General features: G+C 37.4%; 2 protein-coding genes and 1 pseudogene across 2 annotated transcripts; 1 reads left to right on the forward strand and 2 right to left on the reverse strand.

Moving 5' to 3' along the window:
- Positions 1 to 1,742: 1,742 nt before the first annotated feature.
- On the reverse strand, positions 1,743 to 4,521 carry LOC138887119 (uncharacterized). Its single transcript, XM_070168835.1, has 5 exons — positions 4,201 to 4,521; positions 3,436 to 3,558; positions 2,905 to 3,030; positions 2,635 to 2,847; positions 1,743 to 2,174 (listed from the first exon to the last, which is right to left on the reverse strand). The coding sequence occupies exons 1-5, from the start codon at positions 4,519 to 4,521 to the stop codon at positions 1,743 to 1,745; spliced, it is 1,215 nt and encodes a 404-aa protein (XP_070024936.1).
- Positions 4,522 to 16,863: 12,342 nt separating this feature from the next.
- LOC104215107 (ras-related protein RABA4d-like) lies at positions 16,864 to 23,221 on the forward strand. The gene is made up of 3 exons (XM_009764856.2): positions 16,864 to 17,179; positions 21,330 to 21,790; positions 22,772 to 23,221. Exons 1-2 carry the CDS (start codon positions 16,953 to 16,955, stop codon positions 21,775 to 21,777), a joined length of 675 nt encoding a protein of 224 aa, XP_009763158.1. The 5' UTR covers positions 16,864 to 16,952; the 3' UTR covers positions 21,778 to 21,790; positions 22,772 to 23,221.
- LOC138886813 (extensin-1-like) lies at positions 18,431 to 19,715 on the reverse strand (annotated as a pseudogene).
- Positions 23,222 to 23,580: the final 359 nt, after the last annotated feature.

Below are 23,580 nucleotides of genomic sequence, written 5' to 3' on the forward strand. Positions count from 1 at the left end.
TCCTATATCCCATATATATATATATATATATATATATATATATATATATATATATACATATACATATATAATACACGTATATAACGCCATCTGGTCATGGGTCGATGTACCTGTATAAATGCATGAAATGAATGAAAATAGGTTAATAATCTCAATATTCCTTTCGGATAAACTTTATCAAATGCGTATTATTTTGAGACCCATGAACAGAAGATATACTAATATGTCACATGGGGAATCAAGAACATAGAGACCCCTAGTATTTCTATGAATAGAGTAGTTTATGAAAACTGTGCATTTGCTTGTTTCTTCTGTATAACTTGGATCATGCCGAAAAGAAAGAAGGGATAACCTTAACATACTTGGAGTAGGGGAAATCCGTATAATATTCTTGTAGGAGAATTTAGCCAGAAATCTTGTTGTTAGTGTCTTGTTTCTAATGTTCTATTGGTGTCTTTGTTTTTAAGAAATGAAAAATAAGCTTTGTTGAAAGCTTGAAAATGGCTAACATTTCCAAGAATGTTAAGAAGGCTAATACTTTTGGATTGCAAAATTCTAATGTCATTGAATTGTAAAGAGTTCCTAATGTTCTGATGGTAAGAATTGTGTAATGATCAATTAACTGAAGACGAAACTTTAATGTACGAAAACGCGAAATGTAACATCCTTTCCCCCTTATAAACATTCGTCCTCGAATGTTTAATTCTCCGGGACCTTTATAACCTTGGCAGAGTCGCCTTTTTAACAATACTACTACACACTCTTCCTGTAGAAACTCAATAATTCAACGCCATATAGGACCACAATAATCAATAACGACCAATGATTATAACTAACACAAGAATCCATACACGTACCTTAAGGTCGTGACGTCTCAGTCGGACCCTTCTCTGGAGGAGGAAATAAGTAGGGATATCTAGACTTTATGTCTTCCTCGGCCTCCAAAGTCTTTTCTTTCACATTGTTGTTTCTCCAAAGTACTTTCACCGAAGCTACGTCTTGTTCGTATGCCCCTATGTCCGTGCAAGCAGTGGCCCCTTGGCTCTAAGCCTGATAGTGGTCTTAGTGTAAGGAAGCAAGCAACCTAAATATGGCACATGTCGCAGGGCCCCACTCGGATGACTGGTTTTGAGGCAGGCATCTCAATCTCGATAGCTGACTGGCAGAGGGTGAAAGCCTAGAAGACGCCTAGAACTCATAAGGAATAGGCACTGTACCGGCAGCGAACTCTAAGGTTTGGCTTTTTCTTTTATTGACTTTCTTGAGTCAATGTCGCATTTCGCGTGCTTGGTTAGATCTCCTAACCTAATGTAATGAACGAGAAGGTGAAAAATTCAGTCTTAGCTAAGCATTCGAATTCTGGGTAAGAGAGGAAATCTTTCTTTCTAGGGAATCTGTGCTTACTAAGCCTTTGTTTGAAGGACCGGTCTTAAAGTGAAGTGCAAGACTAGCTGGACCCGGACTGACTAATCGCTAACATCCCGGGTTCTCTCGGGACCGGGAGAACTCTCAGTTAAGTACGGCATTCAGTAAGAAGTAAGCCAAGATGCATTGAGTTGAGAGTCAAAGGATAAAGAAGTAGAAAACCTTATAACTGAAAAAGATTCGAGTGAAAGCCAGCTGCATGAAGTCCATCAATAGTACTTTAGCTTTTCCAATCAATCTTCTTTTGATTTTATTCTCGGCTGGTTTTAGTTCTCAATCTCCGAATCTGTATGTCTAATATAGCAATGGGAGTTTCTTCATATGATAGCTTCTCTGTGACCCTTAACATTGTCAACTGACACAATTCTGGAAGGATCTCCGATACATTTACGGAGCATAGACACATGAAACACTGGATGTACAGACTCCAAGTTCGAAGGCAAGTCCAACTCATGTGCTACCTGGCCTACCTTGCGTATGATCCTATATGGTCCAATGTATCGAGGGATAAGTTTTTTTTTTCTGAACTTCATAACGCCTTTCATTGATAATACCTTTAGGAATACCCAATTGTCAACCTTAAATTCCAATTCTTGCTGCCGATTATCCGCATAAGACTTCTGACAACTTTGAGCTACTAATAGCCTTTCTTGTATAAGCTTAATTTTTTTGATTGCCTGTTGTACCAATTCTGGTCCTACTAATGTAGTTTCCCCAATATCGAACCACCCCATAGGCAACCTACACTTCTGTTCGTAAAGAGTTTCCTATAGAGCCATCTGAATACTGGAATGGTAGCTATTATTATATACGAATTCAATAAGTGGAAGATGATCATACCAGCTACCTTTGAAGTCTATTACACAAGCTCGTAACATATCTTCAAGTGTATGAATAGCACGCTCATCCTGTCCGTCTGTCTAGGGATGAAATGTTATACTAAGACTTACCTGAGTCCCCAATCCTTTTGTGGAAGGACCTCCAGAAGTTAGCTGTAAATTGAGCTCCTCCATCCGAGATAATAGATACAGGGACACCATACAGTCGTACTATCTCCTTAATATAAAGCCTTACATAATCCTCTGCGGAATATGTAGTCCTAACGGGCAGAAAATGGGCTGACTTTGTAAGCGTATCAACAATCACACATATCGAATCAAACTTACGCTAGGTACGAGGTAAGCCTACGATGAAATCCATATTGATTACTTCCCATTTCCAAGTCGGAATCTCCATAGCCTGCAATAATCCCCTGGGTTTCTGATGCTCAATCTTAACTTGCTGACAGTTAGGACATCGAGCAACAACCTCCGCTATATCCTTTTTCATTCCGTCCCACCAATATACTTCCCTGATATCATGATACATCTTTGTCACTCCTGGATGGAGAGAATAACGAGAATAGTGAGTTTCCCCTATAACCTGCTAACGCAACCCTGCAATATTAGGGACACATAATCATCCTTAATATTTGAGGACTCTATCTTCTGTAATCTCAAACAGTGTCTTCTCTTTCTGAGAGGTGGTATCCCTATAATGAACTAACACAGGATCCTCGTACTGGCGTTCCTTCACTTCAGTTACTGATGAGGGTGTTGTTGTATCCTGAATAGTAATTCCAATATCACCTAATTCTAGTAATCGAACTCTAAGACTAGCTAGCTGATGAATTTCATGGGTTATTCCCCTCTTCTCTAGCTGTAAATATGACAGGCTACCCCTCGATCTACCGCTGAGGGCGTCGGCTACCACGTTCGCCTTCCCCGGATGGTATAAAATATCAACATCATAGTCTTTAAGTAGCTACAACCATCTTCTTTGACGTAAATTCAATTCCTTTTGCCTGAAGATATACTGGAGGCTCTTATGATCCGTATAGATATCAACATGAATTCCATACAAGTAGTACCTCCACATCTTTAGTGCATGAATCACTGTGGCTAACTCTAAATCGTGGGTCGGGTAATTCTTCTCGTTCTTTCTTAGTTGTCTAGAAGCATAAGCTACAACCTTACCATGCTGCATCAGCACACAACCCAGCTCAATGCCTGAAGCGTCAAAATAGATAACGTAACCGTCGGTCCCTTCTGGGAGCGTTAGAACCAGTGCTGAATTTAATCTGTCCTTTAATGCCTGGAAATTCCATTCACAAGCGTCAGTTCATTAAAACTTTTCTCCCTTCTGAGTTAACTTTGTCAAAGGTGCTGAAAGGGAAGAAAATCCCTCTACAAATCTCCTGTAATAGCCTGCCAAACCAAGAAAGCTATGAACCTCCGTCGGTGTTGTGGGTCTAGGCCAAGTCTTTGCTGCCTCAATCTTTTGTGTATCCACCCAAATGCCTTCACCCGAAATGATATGCCTCAGGAAAGCTATAGAGTTCTACCAGAATTCACATTTAGAGAATTTTTCATACAACTTCCCTTTTTGTAGAACTCTGAGCACAGTACGCAGATGATCTACATGCTCAGCCTCTGAATGAGAATACACCAATATATCGTCAATAAATACAATTACGAATAGATCTAAAAAGGGATTGAACGCATGGTTCATCAAATCCATGAATACTATTGGGGCATTGGTCAAACCGAACGACATAACACGAAACTCAAAGTTCCCGTATCTGGTCCTAAATGTTGTCTTCGGAATATCTTCCTCCTTAAACCTTACCTGATGGTACCCGGACCTCAAGTCTATCTTTGAAAAACACTTGGCACCTTGCAACTGATGAAATAAATCATCAATCCTCGGGGGCGGGTACTTATTCTTGATTGTTACCTTATTCAACTGTATATAATCAATACACATCCGTAAGAAACCATCTTTCTTCCATACAAATAACACAGGCGATCCCCACAGTGATGTACTAGGTCTGATAAAGCCCTTTTCAAGCAAGTCCTTTAGTTGTTTCTTCAACTCTTTCAACTCTGCAGAGGCCATTCTATTGGGAGGAATAGATATTGGATGAGTATCTGGTAGTAGGTCAATAGCAAACTCAATTTCTCGCTCTTGCGGAAGACCCGAAAGTTCATCAGAAAAAATATCGGGAAACTCATTAACCACAAGGATGGACTGAATGGTTGGTGACTCTACTTCCATATCCTGAGCCCGAACTAAGTGATAAATACAGCCCTTTCTAATCATCTTCCTTGCCTTGAGATAGAAAATAAATCCACCTCTCGGTGATGTCGTATTACCTTTCCACTCCAAAATAGGCTCCCCTGGAAATTGAAATCAGACTATCTTTGATCTACAATCAACGTTGGCATGACAAGAAGCCAACCTATCCATACCCATGATAATATCATATTATACTATCTCTAACTCGATTAGGTCCTTTACGGTAGATCGGCTATAAGCTACCATTATACAACCCCTTTATACTCGCTTAGCTATCACTGAGTCCCCAACAGGTGTAGACACCTCAAAAGGTTTAACCAATTCAGGTTTTATTCCAAACTTACTAGCAACCAATGGAGTAACATATGATAAGGTGGAACCTAGGTCAATTAGTGCATATACATCATATGATGAGACTAATAATATATCTGTAACAACATCAGGCGATGACTCCTGATCCTATCGTCTTGCAAACACATAAATGTGGTTTTGAGGACCACTCGAGCTAGATGTTACGCCTATGCCTTTACCACGACTCATTGGCTCTTGTGAACCTTGCCAGGGGAGGCATATTGATGATGACGAACCATCCCACTGGCTGATCTATGCTTGCATCACCTCTCACCGGACAATCCCTCATAACGTGGTGGCCTGGATAACCACAAGTATAACAAACACCCAATCCCATACAACACTACCCAGCTTGTTGCTTACCACACTGGGCACATAGTGGCAAGGGCAGCCTCATCTGACTTGACTCACCCCTATATTGAGAACCTGAGGCCCTAGAATTCTGAATAAGCCTTAAATATGTGGAACGATCGAATCTCCTACCGCCAAACTGAGGGGGTGCGCTAGCCGATGGCTGGGCTGGATATCTCGGGTACTGTTGTCTCTGACCACCTCAAAACTCACCAGAAGGACCCGAAGACCTTGCTCTCTATTCTGGGCCCTATTATGCTCACGATCAGCCCTCTATTTCTGCTTACGCTCCTCTACACCCTAAGCGTATGCCTGAATATGAGAAATATCCATGCCTGGCTGAAGTGAGACCGACATACAATCGTTAAGCAAGTGAGGCTCTAATCCCATCACGAATCGGTGAACCCGATCCTCCATCTTAGATACAATAGTGGGAGCATACCTAGCCAACAAATCAAACTGAAGATTGTACTCCCGAACTCTCATGTTACACTACCGAAGGGGTCAAGAACCTATAAACTCTGGCCCGTCTAAGCTCTGGTGGCAGATAATGATAAAAAAAGCTTATGTAAACTCCTGGCATACTGTTGGAGGGGCATCCTCACCTCTGGACAATTCCCAAAACTTGTACCAATTAACTACAACATATCAGAGTCTATAGGAAGCTAGCTCAACTGACTCAGTCGTAGTGGCCTTCATTACCCTTAACATCCTCTGCATTCTATCAATAAATACCTGAGGGTCCTCGTTTGGATCTGCCCCAGTAAATACTAGAGGGTCTAAATTAATGAAGTCATGAACCCTTGCACTAACAGACCTATCTGCATGACCAATACCAACTTCCTGACGCCAGCCTGTGCGGCTACTACTCGGGTTAATAGCTGAATAGCATCTCTCATCTCCTGAACCGGTGCATCTGGTTAAGGAGCTAGGCGTATAGAGGCGAGCGTTGGAGCTGGTGTCCCTCAGAGCTCTTCTGGAAAGGGCGGGGTATGTGAAGTCTGAGATGGAATCTCACTATGAGACTCTCCCCAAGCCCTGGTAACTCGTGGTGCTTGACTAATAGTCTCGCCAGCCACAGACTTTCCCTTCTGGACAGCTGTAGTCTTCGGAGGCATCGCTGAAAATGTAACATATTGTTAGGAACATGAATTCTTATATCGCACGATCTAAGATAAAAAGAGAGTTTAACATCCTATATGTCCTGTAGCCTCCTATTTATAAGTGTGGTGCACAACACACCCATAAATAAGACTCTACTAGACACGGTCTGTAGACAACCCTAGGATAGAACTGCTCTGATACCACTTTTGTCATGACCCAAACCGATGGGCCACGACGAGTGCCTGAGTCCTCCCTGTCGAACACCCTTAAGCATGCGACTAAGATATAAACATGAATAATATCTGCTAAATTACAAGAGTAACATGCTCAAGGAAAACCTGTCCAAAAGGCATATATACATATACGTGCGGATTACAGTGGGATAGCCGACAAGGCCGCGATAGACATCTATATACCCAAAACTGAAAGCCGACAAGGCGACATACTATCCAACTGTACATAACTATCTACAGACCTCTAATAGAAATATAACTATACAAAGACGGGATCGAGCCACATCATACCCATATATATATATATATATATATATATATATACAATCATATCGTACCAAAATCAAAAGCACCTTCGGATCAAGTGGAGCATGCCAACTCTCGCTGATCAAGGATACTAAGAAGGGGGACCGTCAACTTGCCTACTTGCACCTGCGGGCATGAAATGCAGGCCTCGTGAAATAGGGCATCAGTACGAAAAATGTACTGAGTATGTAAGGCATAAAAATCAGTACGTAAAAGACATAGATGAAACATGGAAAAAAGAAATCCATCTGTAAATCTGATTATCTTTGAAAAATTTTGAAACATTTATAATATCATGCACGTACATATAAATGTCGTGTCATGCATAGGTATAGGTGTACATAATATTATCACGCCTCTGAAGGCATTCCATCATATCGTCTCGGCCACTGTGGGCAACATCATCAACATATACCAACTGATCAGGTGGTGGTGCGTATATAACGCCATAACCTTTTCCCATATCTCATATACATATTGTAACGACCCGACAGGTCGTTTTGAGCTTTTGCACTTTGATCACCAGTTCTCGGGCATAACTAGCCCCGTGTAATGTATTATGACTAATGTAGATTGTTGGTTTTGGTTTTCAGGAAAATTTGGAATGAATTTGAAAGAACAGTCTCAGTTGAAAGCTTTGAATTTGAAAGGTTTGACCAATAGTTGACTTATTTTAATATGATCTCGGATCAGAATTTTTATGATTTGGTTAGTTTCGTTGGGTGATTTATGACTTAGTAGCGCGATCGGAATTAATTTTGGAGGTCCGGTGAAGAAATTAGCTCATTTTGGCGAAGTTAGTGTTTTGGCGATTTCCGATTGATAGGTGAAATTTTGATCCGACGGTCGGAATGGAATTCCGAGAATTTCTGTAGCTTCGTTATGCCATTTTGGACTTGTGTGCAAAATTTGAAGTCAATCGGACGTGATTTGATAGGTTTCGGCATCGGAAATAGAAGTTGGAAATTCTAAAGTTCATAAAACTTGGATTGGAGGTTGATTCATGATTTTAGCATTGTTTGATGTGATTTGAGGCCTCAAGCAAGTCCATAATGTATTTTGGGGCTGGTTCGTTTTATTGGTCAGGGTCCCGGGGGCCTCGGGTGTGTTTCGGATGCCCAACGGGTCATTTTTGGAAGATTTTTGTCGTTTTGAGCATAAATGTAATGATCTAAAGGTTTATTTTTAGTTCTAGATATCCAAATTTGATTTCGAGACTTCCAAAATGTAAATCATGAATTATAGGAATGATCTGGAAATTTTGGTTTAATTTCATCAAGTCGCGATTGGGTTTTTGACGTGAAATGTGAGTTAATTGTTTAACGAGCGAAATGGGTATTGAACTAGGAAAACGAGTTCTGAATTGAGTTTTGATTGAAGGGTTGTGTTTATATTATTATTTGTGACTCATAGGAACGAGAATCGTCTAATTCCGAGTTCGTATGATGGAGTTAGAGCCATTTTAGTGAAAAATGGTTGTGCTACAAATTTCTTAAAAGCTGCTATATTTTCTGCAGCAGTGAACAGTACCCGCGCGTGAACAGTAACCGCGTGGGTGAACAGTGAACAATGACCTCACGCGCAAGAACAGTGCCCCCGCGTGAACAGTACCGAAAATTTCTGGATAGATTTAATGTCCAGCAGTCCGAGTTTGGTCATTTTTTTTGACTTTCAAGCTCAGATTTTGGGCGACTTTTAGCAAGAAATCTTGGGAAATCTTGAGGTAAGTCACTTGTTATTATTTCGACTCCATAATATTGAATTATCATCGAATAATCCGACTATATTACATGTTTTTGAGGAGTAAATTGAAGATTTAGGCCTAGGGATTTGAAAATAAGATTTGAAGATTTGAGGGGTCATTTGAACTCCGATTTTGGTAAATTTTATATGTACGGACTCGTGGAGAGACGAGGAATCCGGTGATGTGACTTTCGTAATTTTTCGAGAAGTGGGCCCGGGGCTCGGGTTTTGTGAATTTCGTGAATTTCGATATTTTTCGAGTCTTTTCGATTGGGTTATATTCCCTTAGCCTATTGTAATGTATTCGTTGTGGTTTTGACCAGATTCGACATGCAAAGAGGTAAATTCGAGAGACAAGGACATAGCGGAGTAGACATTGGACCGTCTTGAGGTGAGTAATGATTTTAAATGATGCACTGAGGGTTTGAAACCCCGGATTGCACAACATACTGCTATGTTGAGATGAGACACGCGTTGTATGACGAGCGCGGGGTCATTTACTATTGGGGATTGTGACTTGGTCCATCCCAGTTGATATTTTTACCGCGTAATTGATAAAGATTTATTGTTTTTCACTATGATTGGGCTTATTGCCATATTTGGGCTTCGTGCCAATTATCTGAAATCTTTTGTGAATTTACATCACTATTTTCCTCACGAATTGAAATATTATTTGAACTCAGTCCAATTGAATTATATTATTTTGTGAACTCAGCTACATTTATACTCAACTCGAGATTTAATGATATTTATAATGCTGTTGAGCTGAGCACTATTGTTTTACTGATGCCCAAGAGGCTTATGATTATTTTCTGGACTGATTGAGGCCGAGGGCCATACGTGAGGATATGTTGAGTGATGTGAGGAGGCTTTCAGGCCTCGAGTGTTATATGAGGAGGCTTTCAGGCCTCGTGTGTGATGTGTGAAGGCTTTCAGGCCTATTGATATTGCGCTTGGGCTGTAGGAGCCCCTCCGGAGTCTGTACACACCCCCAGTGAGCGCAGGGTACCCAGGTGAGTTGGGAGTGGGCCCGAGAGGCCGTTGCTTGTGTGTGGTGAGTTGGGAGTGAGCCCAAGGGGCTGATGTTGTGTGCTGGTGAGTTGGGAGTGAGCCCGAGGGGCTGATGTTGTGTGCTGGTGAGTTGGGAGTGAGCCCGAGGGGCTGATACTATACTGAGATTTACATATTGAGCCCGAGGGGCAAGCTTTTGATTTATCCTTTCTGTGGAAATTATTTGTCTTTACTGTTTTAAAAGAAGAATTATCTGATACTCACTATTTTACTGTATAACTGATTTTACTGCTTGGGATAGCGCTATATTGTGCCGTTATGAGATTTCATGTTTTCAGTCGTTATTTATTTTTATTACTCACTGGGTCGGAGTACTCACATTACTCCCTGCACCATGTGTGCAGATACAGGCAGAGCTGAGTTCGCTCCTGAGCGCTGATTCTTTCCAGACCAGGCGGTGACTAGGAGTAACGAGGTAGCTGTTGACGTCCGCAGCCCCGTTTTCTCCCTTATCTTTGTTATTTATGATAATTCCAGACTTTGTAAAATATTAGTATACTCTGTAGTAGCTCATGACTTGTAACACCCCGATTTCGGGCTGAGTTGGGAGGGTTTTCCTTGTTCTATCACGTTTATTTCGCATTTAAGATTATATTGCCCATGATTTAGACTTATTCCTGCTAAGTAATTATAAAGAGATGTACTGTTTTGTTGATTGACTGGCCTTGTCCTCACGAGAGGCGCCATCACGACCGGGTTGGGATTTTGGGTCGTGACACATATATATACATATAAATACGCGTATATAATGTCATCTGGTCATGGGTCGTTGTACCTGTATAAATGCATGAAATGCATGAAAATATGTTAATAATCTCAATATTCCCTTTGATAAATTTTATCAACTGTGTATTATTTTGAGACCCATGAACAAAAGATATAATAATATGTCACATGGGGAATCAAGAACATAGAGATCCCTAGTATTTCTATGAATAGAGTCGTTTATGAAAACTATGCGTTTGCTCATTTCTTCTATATAACTTGGATCATGCCGAAAAGAAAGAAGTGATAGCCTTAACATACCTGGAGTAGGGAAAAATTCGTATAATATTCTTGTAGGAGAATTTGATTGCAAGAAATCTTGTTGCTAATGTCTTGTTTCTAACGTTCTGTTGGTGTCTTTGTTTTCAAGAAATGAAAAATGAGCTTTGTTGAAAGCTTGAAAATGGCTAACATTTCCAAGAATGTTAAGAATATTTTTGGATTGCAAAATTCTAATGTCTTTGAATTGTAAAGAGTTCCTAATGTTCTGATGGTGAGAATTGTGTAATGATTATAAGAAATGTAGTGTCCCTTTATTGGCTAACTTAGTTGTCACCTATCAAAATAACAAAGGAGTCATTTGCCTTAGGTTGTGGCGAGCTGCCACATTTTTTGAGGGGTGGGGTAAGAATTATTAATCTTTATCCACTTATTAGGTAATTAGGCAATATCCATTACCCGATAATTAATCAATTGCCCGCATAATTAAGAATTATCTCAAATTACCTGAAAATACTACTCGCTTTTTTAATATACTTTATACATCATACTGTCACGGTCATATGGTACCTTGTATGGTACTACTCTATAAATATCGGATATTATCGCTCGACCCGTATTTTATCTCAAATCGGCAACCTTCAACGAAACTCGTTCTCTTTAATTCGTGTACCCTTTATCCTTCATGACACTTACTTATCGCTTGTTATAATTAGCATAAATACGTTAACCTCAAGATAATCTCATCCCCGAGTCTACGTCAATCAACTGAAGACGAAACTTTAACGTACGAAAACGTGAGATATAACATATATATATATATATATATATATATATATATATATATATATATATATATATATATATATATATATATAGTTCTCATCATTCATTTTGACAATTTCGGCATGTGGATTCACGTTCCTGTATTGAGGTTCTGTTTAGGTTTGTGGATTCACGTTCTTGATAGAGACATTTGTTGGTGTGTGAATTCACGTTCCTGTATTGAGATATTTATTCAGGCATATGGTTTACATACTGACTGCGTGTGAATATGAATCCATCCCTCTAGAGTCACTGACTACTGAAATTCTGCACCGGCATTGTGCGCGCAATGGACACATGAATTTATGTCGGACACATGTATTTGTGCAGGACACATGGATTTGCATCGGTTTGGTACTAAGTTTGAGTTTCTTTATTATGCATGAACATTCTAGACTCATGCAGACATTTAATCATATAATTTACATATGTGTATTCATGCATTTTATATATGCATGTAATTTGATAGTAGGTTGGACACTTGGAGAGTATCAGATTGACGTAAAGTTTGAGTCTTTATTATGTGTTGCATTTCTCCTTTATATTCCAAATTGGTACATTTGTATAAGCTTTTGGCCTTGTTATCCGAAAAAGCATGCTTATTATCCCCCTCTTTGACCGTGCACCTTATTATTGATATTTGTTGTTCCTTGATTGTTTCTCTGTTATTATATATGCTTATGAGTTGTGTCGGTTATATAAAGTGAGTATCTTTAACTAAAATTTTGTCACTATTTTGTTGAGGTTAGTCTTGATACTTACTAGGTACATGGGATCGGTTGTACCCATACTACACCTATACACCTTACGCATAGATTTTAGAGCTCAGCTGTTGCGGAGTTCGGGAGCGAGCATTGAAGATACGTTAACATTTCAGTTATTAGCTTTTATCGTGTTCATGGTAGTTTAGAACTTGTGTTTCTCTCTCTCGGTGTGTGTATATATATATATGTATTCAAATATATAATGCATTTTTTTCATACCAATATTATATTCTATATCTTAGTAGCTTATGACTTGTATTACTAATTTTTGAGGTAGTTTGCATTAAATTTGCATTCTTATTTTATTATTATTTGATGATCTTCAGTTTGAGTTGTATTTACACTGGTTGGTTTATGTAGTGGATTGGGTTAGGCGCCGTCACTATTCCAATAGAATTTTGTTGTGACATTTGATTTTAAGGTTTTAAAAAATAGAGAAAAGAGACATATCGAGCATTTGATTTAGTCTAAAATGAAAATAGAAAGGGTATTTTTGTCTTTACGAAATTTAATTTTGGTATACCTAATACATGTATTGCTATTCCATGTCGAATTATCTATAAAGTTATACATAAATTAATTAATGTATAAAATAATACATGGATTAACTATCCCTGATTCAAGAATTATTATCAAGTATTGTATAACCTAATACGAAATTTTATACTATAATTAATTTTCTTATACACCACGTCAATCGGCTAAGGGAAGTTCATAATATACAGAAGGAATTTTTACCTCCTATAGCAAAGGTTGATACCTTATTTATTTTAAATAAATATCCTTTTAAAAAATTATATTCCATAGCCACGTTTTGATTTTTATAGCCAAATATCTATTTATGGTCACCTCCTATCCATAAAATATGCTTTGTATTATTTTTCTCTCTCATTCTTTCAGATTTTCTCTACCCTTTCTCTCAATGCCAGCTTATCAAAGACTAGGGTTTTGAGATTTTAGAGAATCTTACCAGTCCCTACCCGAGCATTTAGTTCCTCATGGACTGGGTTCTTGATCAAAGAAGTCCACATGTCACTCTTTACTGTATTTGAAGACCTTTTAGCCGAAACCAATCTCTCCCCACAAGATATCGATGTTTTAATCGTTAATTGCAGTGGATTTTGCCCCACTCCCTCGCTTTCTTCCATAATTGTTAACAAGTTTTCCATGAAAGAATAGTGACATTTCCATAATTCATCTCCATTGTTTAGCAAATTTTTCAAATTCTACTATGCTTCCTAGATCTCTTTGGACTGGGTTCTTGATCGAAATGGGAATAGTGACGTTTCGAGTCAGAATTGTGGCCCTCTCGACGAAACGATATTAGAGTTATTCTTGAACAAAGACGACGGAGTTTGGGGGTGGGCAACTTGAAGAGTCTGTTTACCTTTTTTTCATTGCATTTCAATGTATCTCGCTGTATTCTATGTATTTCATTGTATTCATTGTCTTCTTTTTTTATTGTATTTCAATGTATTTCGTTGTATTCCATAATATTGTATCCTCTGTCTCGCTATATTCCATCAATGTATTCATATATTTTTTTAATTAATATAATTTATGTGTTTTTATGTATTCAGATTTATAATTGTGTTTGTTGAGTTATATTAGGAGCCTATTATGTTAATTGATTCATTTTTCGTTTAAAAATAGCTGAATAGACCATGAATTGCGCTATTTATGTTACTGTATTCACAAATACATATTGTGAATACAATTGAATATAAGCGAATACAATAATCTGTCTAGCTGCAATCCCCTGTTTCACGCCATGAATACAGTCGAATACAATAATCTGTCTAGCCGTAATCCTCTGTTTCACGCCGAAAAATGCTATTGTATTCATGAATACAGTAGCTTAAATACATGGAATACGCTCTAAAAAACCTGAAAACATAGTTATAGGAAGTAATATAATAAATGGTAGCTACAACTAGCTAATAACCACTAAAACATAGTGGTTTCTGAAAGTTTCTCTATATAGAACAACTAGAGATGTCAAGAAAAAGTGAGAAGCCCAAACAACATCTTCTACATCTAGTGAAAGTAAAAATTGCATGAGGCGTCCTATTTGGTCGCCCTCTAATTTTCTTACACACCACATCAATCAACAAAAGGAAGTTCAAAATATATAGAACAACTAGAGATGTCAAGAAAAAGTGAGAAGCCCAAACAACATCTTCTACATTTAGTGAAGGTAAAAATTGCACGGGGCATCCTATTTGGTCGCCCCATTTAACTTGTACCCACTTTTTAATTTTCTTCTTCTTCTTCTTCTTGCGTTTTTTTATACTATTGCTTAGGTGTTTTTCTTCTTAATTGTAAAATGGGTTCGTTAGATTTATTGTTGTTTTAAAAAATCAATGGTTGATGTTTGTTCTTGATGATATTTGGAGGTTATGTTTCAAATTTTATCTCATTTGGAGTAGATTTAGGTATTAAATAGTATATTGGATTGTTAAAGTTCGAATAACAAATTTTTATTTTTGGGCAATTTGCACTTCAGGCCTATTTGACCTAATGTACATGAAAACATTGGTTGCACTTCAGACCTTTTGGTCTTAATTGCATCTGAAGTGTAATTTTTTACTTTAGACTATTGGCCTTAAGTGTAGGAAAACGTTTGTTGCACTTCAGAACTTTTGCCCTTAAGTGCATATGAAGTGCAATTTTTCACTTTAGGCTTATTGGTTTTAGGTGCATGAAACCATTGGTTGCATTTCAGATCTATTTGGCCTTAATTAAGTGCATCTGAAGTGTAATTTTTCACTTCAGACTTATTGGCCTTAAGTGTAGAAAAACGTTTGTTGCACTTCAAACCTTTTGGCCTTAAGTACATATGAAATGCAATTTTTCACTTCAGACTTGTTGGCCTTAAGTGCATAAAATCATTGGTTGCACTTCAGACCTATTTGGCCTTACGTGCATCTGAATTGTAATTTTTTTCACTTCAGACTAATTTTTTCAACTTCAAACCCGATACCTGAAGTTGATCGTAAAGTGGGTAGACTTGCAAATATTTTTGCAAAGTGGGTATAGGTTCAATTGTGACCCCAAAATCCAGTAAAAATAGCACGGTATAGCTAGTTTTCGGACTGGTCATTCAAAAATAGCCAGCGTTTACGAAGTCAATGAAAAATAGCCACTATTTTGCTGCAACAGAGACCGGTCCAGCATAATATACTGGAGTTCGGTGCACCTGTGTATGAACTCCAGCATATTATGCTGGACCGGTATACTTTGCTGACTCCAGTATAATATACTGGAGACTGGAGCACCGGTGCTCCAAACTCCAGTATATTATACTAGACAATTATGCTTGCTGGACTCTAGTATATTATGCTGGAGTTCTAGTGTACTTATGCTGGAACTCCATCATATTATGCTGGAGTTCTAGCATACTTATCCTGGAACTCCAATATAATATACTCGCATATTTTTCGGGTTTGAACAACGTTTTCGCTCAGATTTATCTTTGCATGAAAAGTGGCTAAATTTTGATTACTTTTGAAACTGAGCTATTTTTGAACGACCAGTTGTAAATCTGGCTATTTTTGAATTTCTCCCCAAAATCGGGTATAGATGCAAAAAACCCTTCGTGAAGAGCCCACTCAATTAACATAGACTATTTGGTAGATATGACACCCTGTAGCCACTATAAAAGGCCACTATTTAGAAATTAGCCAGTGTATCCTGTATTTCACGTTTTCAGTTCAATTTTCAGGAAAAAAATATCCCGAGTTATCCCGAAGTTAAAGATTTTAATTTAAAATTTCAGGATAAAATAAATACTGGCTAATCTCTAAATAGTATCCCTAAGAATGACTATAGGTGCACTTGAAAAAAAGTTTTGTCTAATCTTCTCAAAGGAGTTACTTGGGTGTCTCCAATAAAAAATAAAAATAAAAAGATTTTACTGGGGTAAACTGATTAATTTATATTTTTTTTTGACATACCTAGGCATTTGAAAAGCTAAAGTATTTGTAAGCAAAATTAGGGTAAAAGTCATAAGATGGTTATCCTCTAAAGTTATACTCTCTATCATTTTATGAGAAATTGTTTGACCGGACAAGAAATTTAAAAAATTAATACATGTAAACGAATTATAATGTAAAAAGTATAAAATTATCCTTTTAAATAAATAATGGTGAGAGTTCGACGTGTTCGTTTTCATTTTTTCTTATTTCAAGTGAATTTCAACATATATACCTTTACAAAGTACAATAAAAATAATAAGATTAAATAATTCCTGTTGAATTTTTTTAAATAATTTCTAAAATAAAAAATTGTCAAAAAGAAAAGAAAAAAAAAAAGAATCCTTTTTTGTTACTTTTATTGCTTCGCACTCAAAAAGATGGTTAATGGGTCCCGCACTAACCGTTGGTCTTTCCAAGTTCTCTCCTCTAACGTAGGAATGCATGGAGGAAGCTAAACATTCCCACCAAAAGCAAAATTTTCTGATCATTTTTCTCAAACCCTAAGCTTAACCCTAATCCAAATTGAACCCTTCATGTCTTTTTGCAATTTCAAGATAAATTTGCCATATATCTACCGACTGGGATTTTGTTCTATTAAATTTGGATCAATCATATGCTAAAATCTGAAAATTTGAAAGGTATTGGTTGAGGCAAAAAAAAAAAGAAAGTATTTTGATTAAGGAGGGGATTTTGTTAAAACAATGTCAAATTTATATGGAGATTACAACCAAAAGATTGATTATGTATTCAAGATTGTATTGATTGGAGATTCTGCAGTAGGGAAATCACAACTATTGGCTAGATTTGCTAGGAATGAATTCAGTTTGGATTCAAAAGCTACAATTGGGGTTGAATTTCAGACAAAGACTCTAATTATTGATCAGAAGACCGTCAAGGCACAGATTTGGGATACTGCTGGCCAAGAAAGGTCTACATTTCCTTTCTCCTTATTTACTAATGTTACCCTTTCTTTACCAAAAAAAAAAAAACTAATTAATTTGTATAGCATAACTATAGATTCGTTCTTTTTCAATTATAAGTTTAGGTTCATTCATATTGTTTTTTGACAGACCTTACAAGTTTCAGGATTTGAGTAGAAGTTGTCAAATTACTAGAAGGATAAAGATTGAAGGCAGGGTGGTGGGGAGGGTGAGAGAGCAGTAATATTTTCATTAACGGACTCTTCTTCACCGGTTAATTGAAAATTGTCAACAATTCAGTAATAATTAAAGAACTCGTCATGGTTCATGACAGGGGTGGACCTAGTGCATAGACTACGGGTTCCTGGAAACCCAGTAACTCTTGCGTAGACCCTGTATTAATATTAAGAAATTCACTAAATATTGGTAAATATCTGACTGTGAACCCAGTTATTATTGTATATTAATCTGAAATTACGGTAGAAACCCATAAGCCTCAAATCCTAGATCCGCATCTGGTTCATGAGTATGGGTTATAATGCAAAAATAAATAATTTGACTATTTAGAATTGATATTCTTTAGGCACCTAGTGGATTAATGTTTTCAGGGCAATACCAACTAGAGTTGTACTTCGAACGACTAATTAGGCTTCAGGTGTATATAGACAACTAGGTGGGATGCTAATAAAGTGACTCACTCTCTTGTCCGGATAACTTTATTATATGCAACTCGTATAACTTGGGATTCCTACCAGTCATGTTTAGCAGCTGTTCTTTATTTGATGCTTCTCCTTTAGAGACCAAAGATGTTCCCTTGATGTAACTTTGCTTTGGCTTGGTTGTTGAATATATATCTCCTGCCTTATAAAAAACTCTGAGGTGGTCACTCTTCAACTAAGGGTTTGGAATATATGTCCTTGAGATATACTATACAAATGAGAATTCGGCCTATTAAAACAAATAATGTTGAACAAAGAAGAAGAAGAGAGTATAATTAACAAAAAGTAGAATTTTGAAGAGATTACACCATTAAGAATCTTGATACAATTAGCTAAACTGATGGATATCGATCTCGAGGATCTTTCTCAAATCTAAAATTATGCATAATACAAATTATTAAAAGAAGAGAACATTGAACACACAATAAGCACAATCGATCATTTCGAGAAACATACATCAACCTTTGGAAGAGGAAATGGAATGCTCAAGATTGGAGGACTAAGAGGAGATAAAAGTCATGGAAATGGTGGACATAGTAATTAGTAATGGGTTGGTGGAGGAAATGTTGATGAGGGTGGAGGTGAAGCATAGGCGATTATTTGCTCATAATTCTCATGTAGTAGAGGTGAGACATAGATCAGAGTTTGCTTATGGCAGTTTGTTGGTGGTGGAGGTGAGTAGTCTGATGGTGATTGTTCATACGTCTTTGGTGGAGATAGCGAGTTGTAGGTTGTTAGTGATTGCTCATAGTATTTTGGTGGGAGTGGAGGAAATTTATAGGAAGGCGTAGATCTTTTGTAGTATGGTGGAGGTGGAGACTTATAATAAGTTGGTGATTTCTCGAAATATTTTAGTGGTGGTAGTGGTGGAGAATTGTATGAAGATGGTTGCTCATAGTATTTTAGTGGAAGTGGTAGAGATTTGTAAGGAGATGATGATTGCTCATAGTATTTGGAGGGAGTGGAGGTGACTTGTAGTATGAAGGTGATTTCTCATAATAAGTTGGTGGTGGTGGAGATTTGTAGTAAACTGACAACTTGTAATATTTTGCAAGTGGAGGGGGGCCTATAATATTTAGTAGGAGCAGGTGACTTGTAGTACTTTGTAGGTGATGGCGATTTGTAGTACTTTGCAATCAATGATGACTTGTAGTAGTGCTTTGAAAGAGGCGGTGACTTGTAGTAGTTCTTTGAAGGAGCTAGCGACTTGTAGTAGTTCTTTGAAGGAGCCGACAATTCGGAGTAATACTTTAAAGGAACATGTGACTTGTAGTAATGCTTTGAAGGAGCTAGCGACTTATAGTATTGCTTTGACGGAGATGCTGACTTGTAGTTGTTCTTTGAAGGAGCTGGCGACTTGTAATACTTTGAAGGGGATGACAACTTATAGTAGTGCTTTGAAGGAGTTGGCGTTTTGTAGTAGTTCTTTGGAGGAGTAGGTGATTTGTTCTAGTTCTTTGAAGGAGCAGGTGTCGTGTAGTAGTTCTTTGAATGAGCATGTTTCTTGTATTAACTCTTTGAAGGAGTAGGTGACTTGCTTTGAAGGAATAGGCGACTTATAATAGTCGTGCTTCGAAGGAACATGTGATTTGCAGTAGTAGTGCGATGAAGAATGTTCAGCAAATTTTTCTGGATTTTTGTAGCAAGGAGCGGGTATATGATAGTTAGATGGAGATGGTGATTTGTAGTACTTCTTAGAGTTGTAAGGAGGTGAGGGAGAAGTATAACCATAAGAGTAATCAGCAAAAATAGTGCCGACTGCTAAGCAAATTGCCAAAGCAGCTGCCAGTAGGGGCTATTGTCCCAAATTCCCTAAGCTTCTCATTTTGATTTTGCAACCAACTATACTTGGAGAAGTGAAAGATAGAACTAATAAGAGTTGGGCATTGCCCCTATCTCCAAAGAAAAGCAAAAGAACAACAAAAATGCAACAGTTATTAGCATATTATATGCGCTCCTATACAAGCAAAGCCACTTTAAGACTGACATACGAAAGTCATCACCGGAAAAAGAAAAGAAAAAAAAGAAGAAATTGTGAACTGCAGATACATCCCAAGTATTATAATATCTAAAACTTAGACCCCTATATGACAGATATCCTACAGCAAAATAATGATGCTATTCTTATTTTGATGAAAACATTTAAACCCATTATATATAAAATAATTTTAAAAAGAAAGAACACTACACAAAGGAACATTCATCTAACTATAAAAATTTAAGATAATTTGGAACAGAACAATAAATAAGCAACTAACATAGATTGAGAAATTCATATCTAATAAAATAATCTTAATATTTTAAAAATTCAAATAGGTTCCATGTTTAAAGTGTAAGAAAGTTAGTACAAATAACTGGTATATCTTATTAAGTAATGTGCTAAGGCAATACATAAATTCTAGTACTGGTGGAAGTCAAAAGGTGCAAAAATTTTAAGCTTGAAGATGAAACTGACAATTAAAATAACAAATAAGATAACTCACACAGAATGTGAAAATGCTCGACAATAATGCTAGTATTGGACTACTGGTGAAGGAGAAATGAACAAACAAAATAAAAAATGACATGTAAGCCAGAAGGCTGACATTATATTTCTGTACGCTAACCGTCATTGGTTGTATCAAAGGGTAGCAGTATTAAGATTAGGGAGAGCGTGAAAAACGCTATCTTGGAAATTTACATTGTACATGTTGAGATGGTTAAAAAAAAGTGCAGCCCGGTGCACGAAGCATCCCGCATGCACACAAGGTCTAGGGAAGGGCCACAACCCAAGGGGTATGATATAGGCAGCTTACCCTGATGCAACCATAAGTGACTGATTCCACGCTTAGAACCCGTGACCTATAGGTCACACGGAGACAACTTTACCATTGCTCCAAGGCTCTCCTTCAACATGTTGAGATGGTGATTGGTGAAAATTGTTATTTTACAATTTACATGCCAATGCCCAGTTGATGGACATATTATCCAGGTTTGGGATGGTTGCTGGAAGTAACGACTGCTAGAGGTTTCAAAGACTTAGTTCCTATACAAAGCTGGTTATTCCTGATCTTGTTGGTTAGAAATACTCAAGAGAATTTAGTCTAGTTGAGAAGCTACTCCCTCGATCTGACATTGTATCTATCTTACATTGCTTTCTTGTACAATATAAGAAAAGTAAAAGGCTTTCTGTGCTCTTTAACATTGCCCTTTTACATGTAATCACTAAAAGAAGCTCTAATAAGCTTCTAGAATGGGTAGTTTGGGAATAATGGTTACCTTTTTCGGAGAGGTGACAACATTCTGGGACATCTTGAAAAGAAAAGAGCGATCAAATGATATGAGGTATAGGTTTATTGCTAAGTGTAGTTTACGCTGTGAATTACTAGAACATATCTTCTCATTATCTGCAGTGACATGAAATAGTGTTGTCATAGTTCTAACAGTAAAATTCTGTCAGGTATAGAGCAGTGACTAGTGCATATTATCGAGGTGCAGTTGGCGCAATGTTAGTCTACGACTTGACAAAACGTCAATCATTTGATCATATGGCTAGATGGCTGGAGGAATTAAGGGGTCATGCCGATAAGAACATTGTTATAATGCTCATCGCAAACAAATGTGATCTAGGGAGTCTTCGAGCAGTACCAATTGAAGATGCTCAAGAATTCGCAGAAAGGGAGAATCTTTTCTTCATGGAAACATCAGCACTTGAATCCACCAACGTCGAGACTGCATTTATGTCAATATTAAAAGAAATCTATCAAATCGTTGGCAAGAAAACTCTCACTGCAGAAGAAGGTGCAGAGTACCCAAAGTCACAATCTCTCAAGGGAACAAGGATCATAGTTCCTGGCCAGGATTCAGATTCTGGTGGCAGAGGTGGCTGCTGCATGTCCTCCTCCTGATCTTTGGTTTCAGGTTTTTGACTATATTTCTGTCTTCTTTTTGTTGATTTTCTTATTTTATCAAATGCTATTATTAGTGGGGCGTCTTGTTGTAGAAATATGGAACTATAGTTTCAGGATGAGGGTACGTGGATGACAACGTTTGTCTGGCGTATGTGCATGTACATGGTATTGTAGGATTATAAATTCCATTCTTAATTTAAGCCGAATAGCCCAGAACATCAGCCATTACATGCAATTTCAATTACCAGAGGCATTAAGCTGTTTTTCAAGGCAACTTTCCATTCCATTGTAGAGCGGTGAGACTTTTGCAACGATAATACATTTGGTGTCCTTATTCTAATATAATTTACACCACAAATTTTCCCGACGTGGGTTACCTAAAGGGAATCCATCTATGATTAGCTATTTACAAGTCAATTTTCTGGGGGTAGCCAAGGAATGAGCTTATAATGAGACTTTTCTTGTCTCTTTACTTATCATTAGTCATGACAATGAACTCTATAGCTCTTAGCTTGTTATTGTAATTTGGGGTGATAAGCTGTTATTATTACCGAAAGCATTGTTTATGTTTAGCCACCATTGAGTTCTCACATCATGGGTGATAGGTTATTTGGTATCCTTATATGGTTTTCGACAATACTCACCTCATGAGCTAGCTTTTAAGGCTGAGTTAGGCCTAAGGTTTATTTTCTTATCATAATATAAGAGTCAGGCTGATCCCAATTCATGATTTATACGATGTTGGGCCCCATCTTTAATTGTTCACGCTCCAAATGTCCGGTCAGTGTTTAGTTCCCACATATGCGTTGATGGGTTATTTGGTTTCTTTTATCCCTGATGTTGAGTTTGTCCTAAGGTCCATCTCTTATCAAAATTCCAATGTCTAAATGAAAAGAAACATTGGCTAAATTCCAGGTCCGCTTATCTTTCGCATTGTTATTATCATTATTAATGCATTCATTGTTCATCATTCGTAAGGATTGTTTTGTAGGATCGAGGATGGTGTCCAAATTGATTCCAGAAGTTAACTAGAAGCAGCTTGACAGTGTATAAAACATGATCAATGGTTTCAATATGGATGCTGCAAGTTTGGCATAATGCTTCATTTGGAGTAATGCCTCTATATATCATGGAGCACTTTGGTTGTTAGAAGTTTGTCATGACAAGCTAGCAGGGGAAGAATTTGTGCATGTTTAGAGTTTTTAGTTTCCATAACCATTTATAGTTTTGGTTGTGATTTATTGTTGTAATGAGGTAAGACAATTCTATAAGCTGAATTAGTGCTAGGGGGTTCCATCAGCGGTATATTTCCAAAATATGGAGTCCGTTCTCTACACTATTGACTATTGCTTTATGTATGTACTATGAATTAGGTAAAGTTATGGAAAAGAAATGTTGGATAAAGAGATCATATTATTGGATAAAAATAGTGTGTTAAAGCTCTTTCCTCTTGATTGTTTAAAGGTCCAAATAAAATTTCGATTAGGAGTGTTGTGTTTTATTCAAGGGTCGTTCCAGAAATTGATACTTCCCATTTCCAAGTTCAGAGGTTCAAACATCCCAACCTGAATTATGTATTTTTTGACCTCTTAAGATGGACTTTCACATATGTAATACGTTAAAATAGCACGGGCTAGCCAGTTTTCGGACTAGTCATTGAAAAATAGCCAGCCTTTTGCAAAGTCATTGAAAAATAGCCATTATTTTGCTGCAACACGGAAAGTTCCAGAATAATATACTGGAAATCGGTGCACCTGTGTATTAACTTTCAGCATATTATGCTGGACCGGTATATTATAC

Source organism: Nicotiana sylvestris, chromosome 3, assembly GCF_000393655.2.
Source record: "Nicotiana sylvestris chromosome 3, ASM39365v2, whole genome shotgun sequence".
NCBI classification, from domain to species: domain Eukaryota; kingdom Viridiplantae; phylum Streptophyta; class Magnoliopsida; order Solanales; family Solanaceae; genus Nicotiana; species Nicotiana sylvestris.

Excerpts from the sequence above, each read along its gene's own strand:
- LOC138887119 (XM_070168835.1), bottom strand. The coding sequence starts at position 4,521 with ATGGAAGTAGAGTCACCAACCATTCAGTCCATCCTTGTGGTTAATGAG. Across the intron at positions 3,031-3,435 it reads TGCTGATGCAGCATGGTAAG|GATACAACAACACCCTCATC; the intron begins GTTGTAGCTTAT and ends ATTACTATTCAG. Across the intron at positions 2,848-2,904 it reads TTGAGATTACAGAAGATAGA|GTTATAGGGGAAACTCACTA; the intron begins GTCCTCAAATAT and ends TTGCGTTAGCAG.
- LOC104215107 (XM_009764856.2), top strand. The coding sequence starts at position 16,953 with ATGTCAAATTTATATGGAGATTACAACCAAAAGATTGATTATGTATTC. Across the intron at positions 17,180-21,329 it reads GATACTGCTGGCCAAGAAAG|GTATAGAGCAGTGACTAGTG; the intron begins GTCTACATTTCC and ends AAATTCTGTCAG.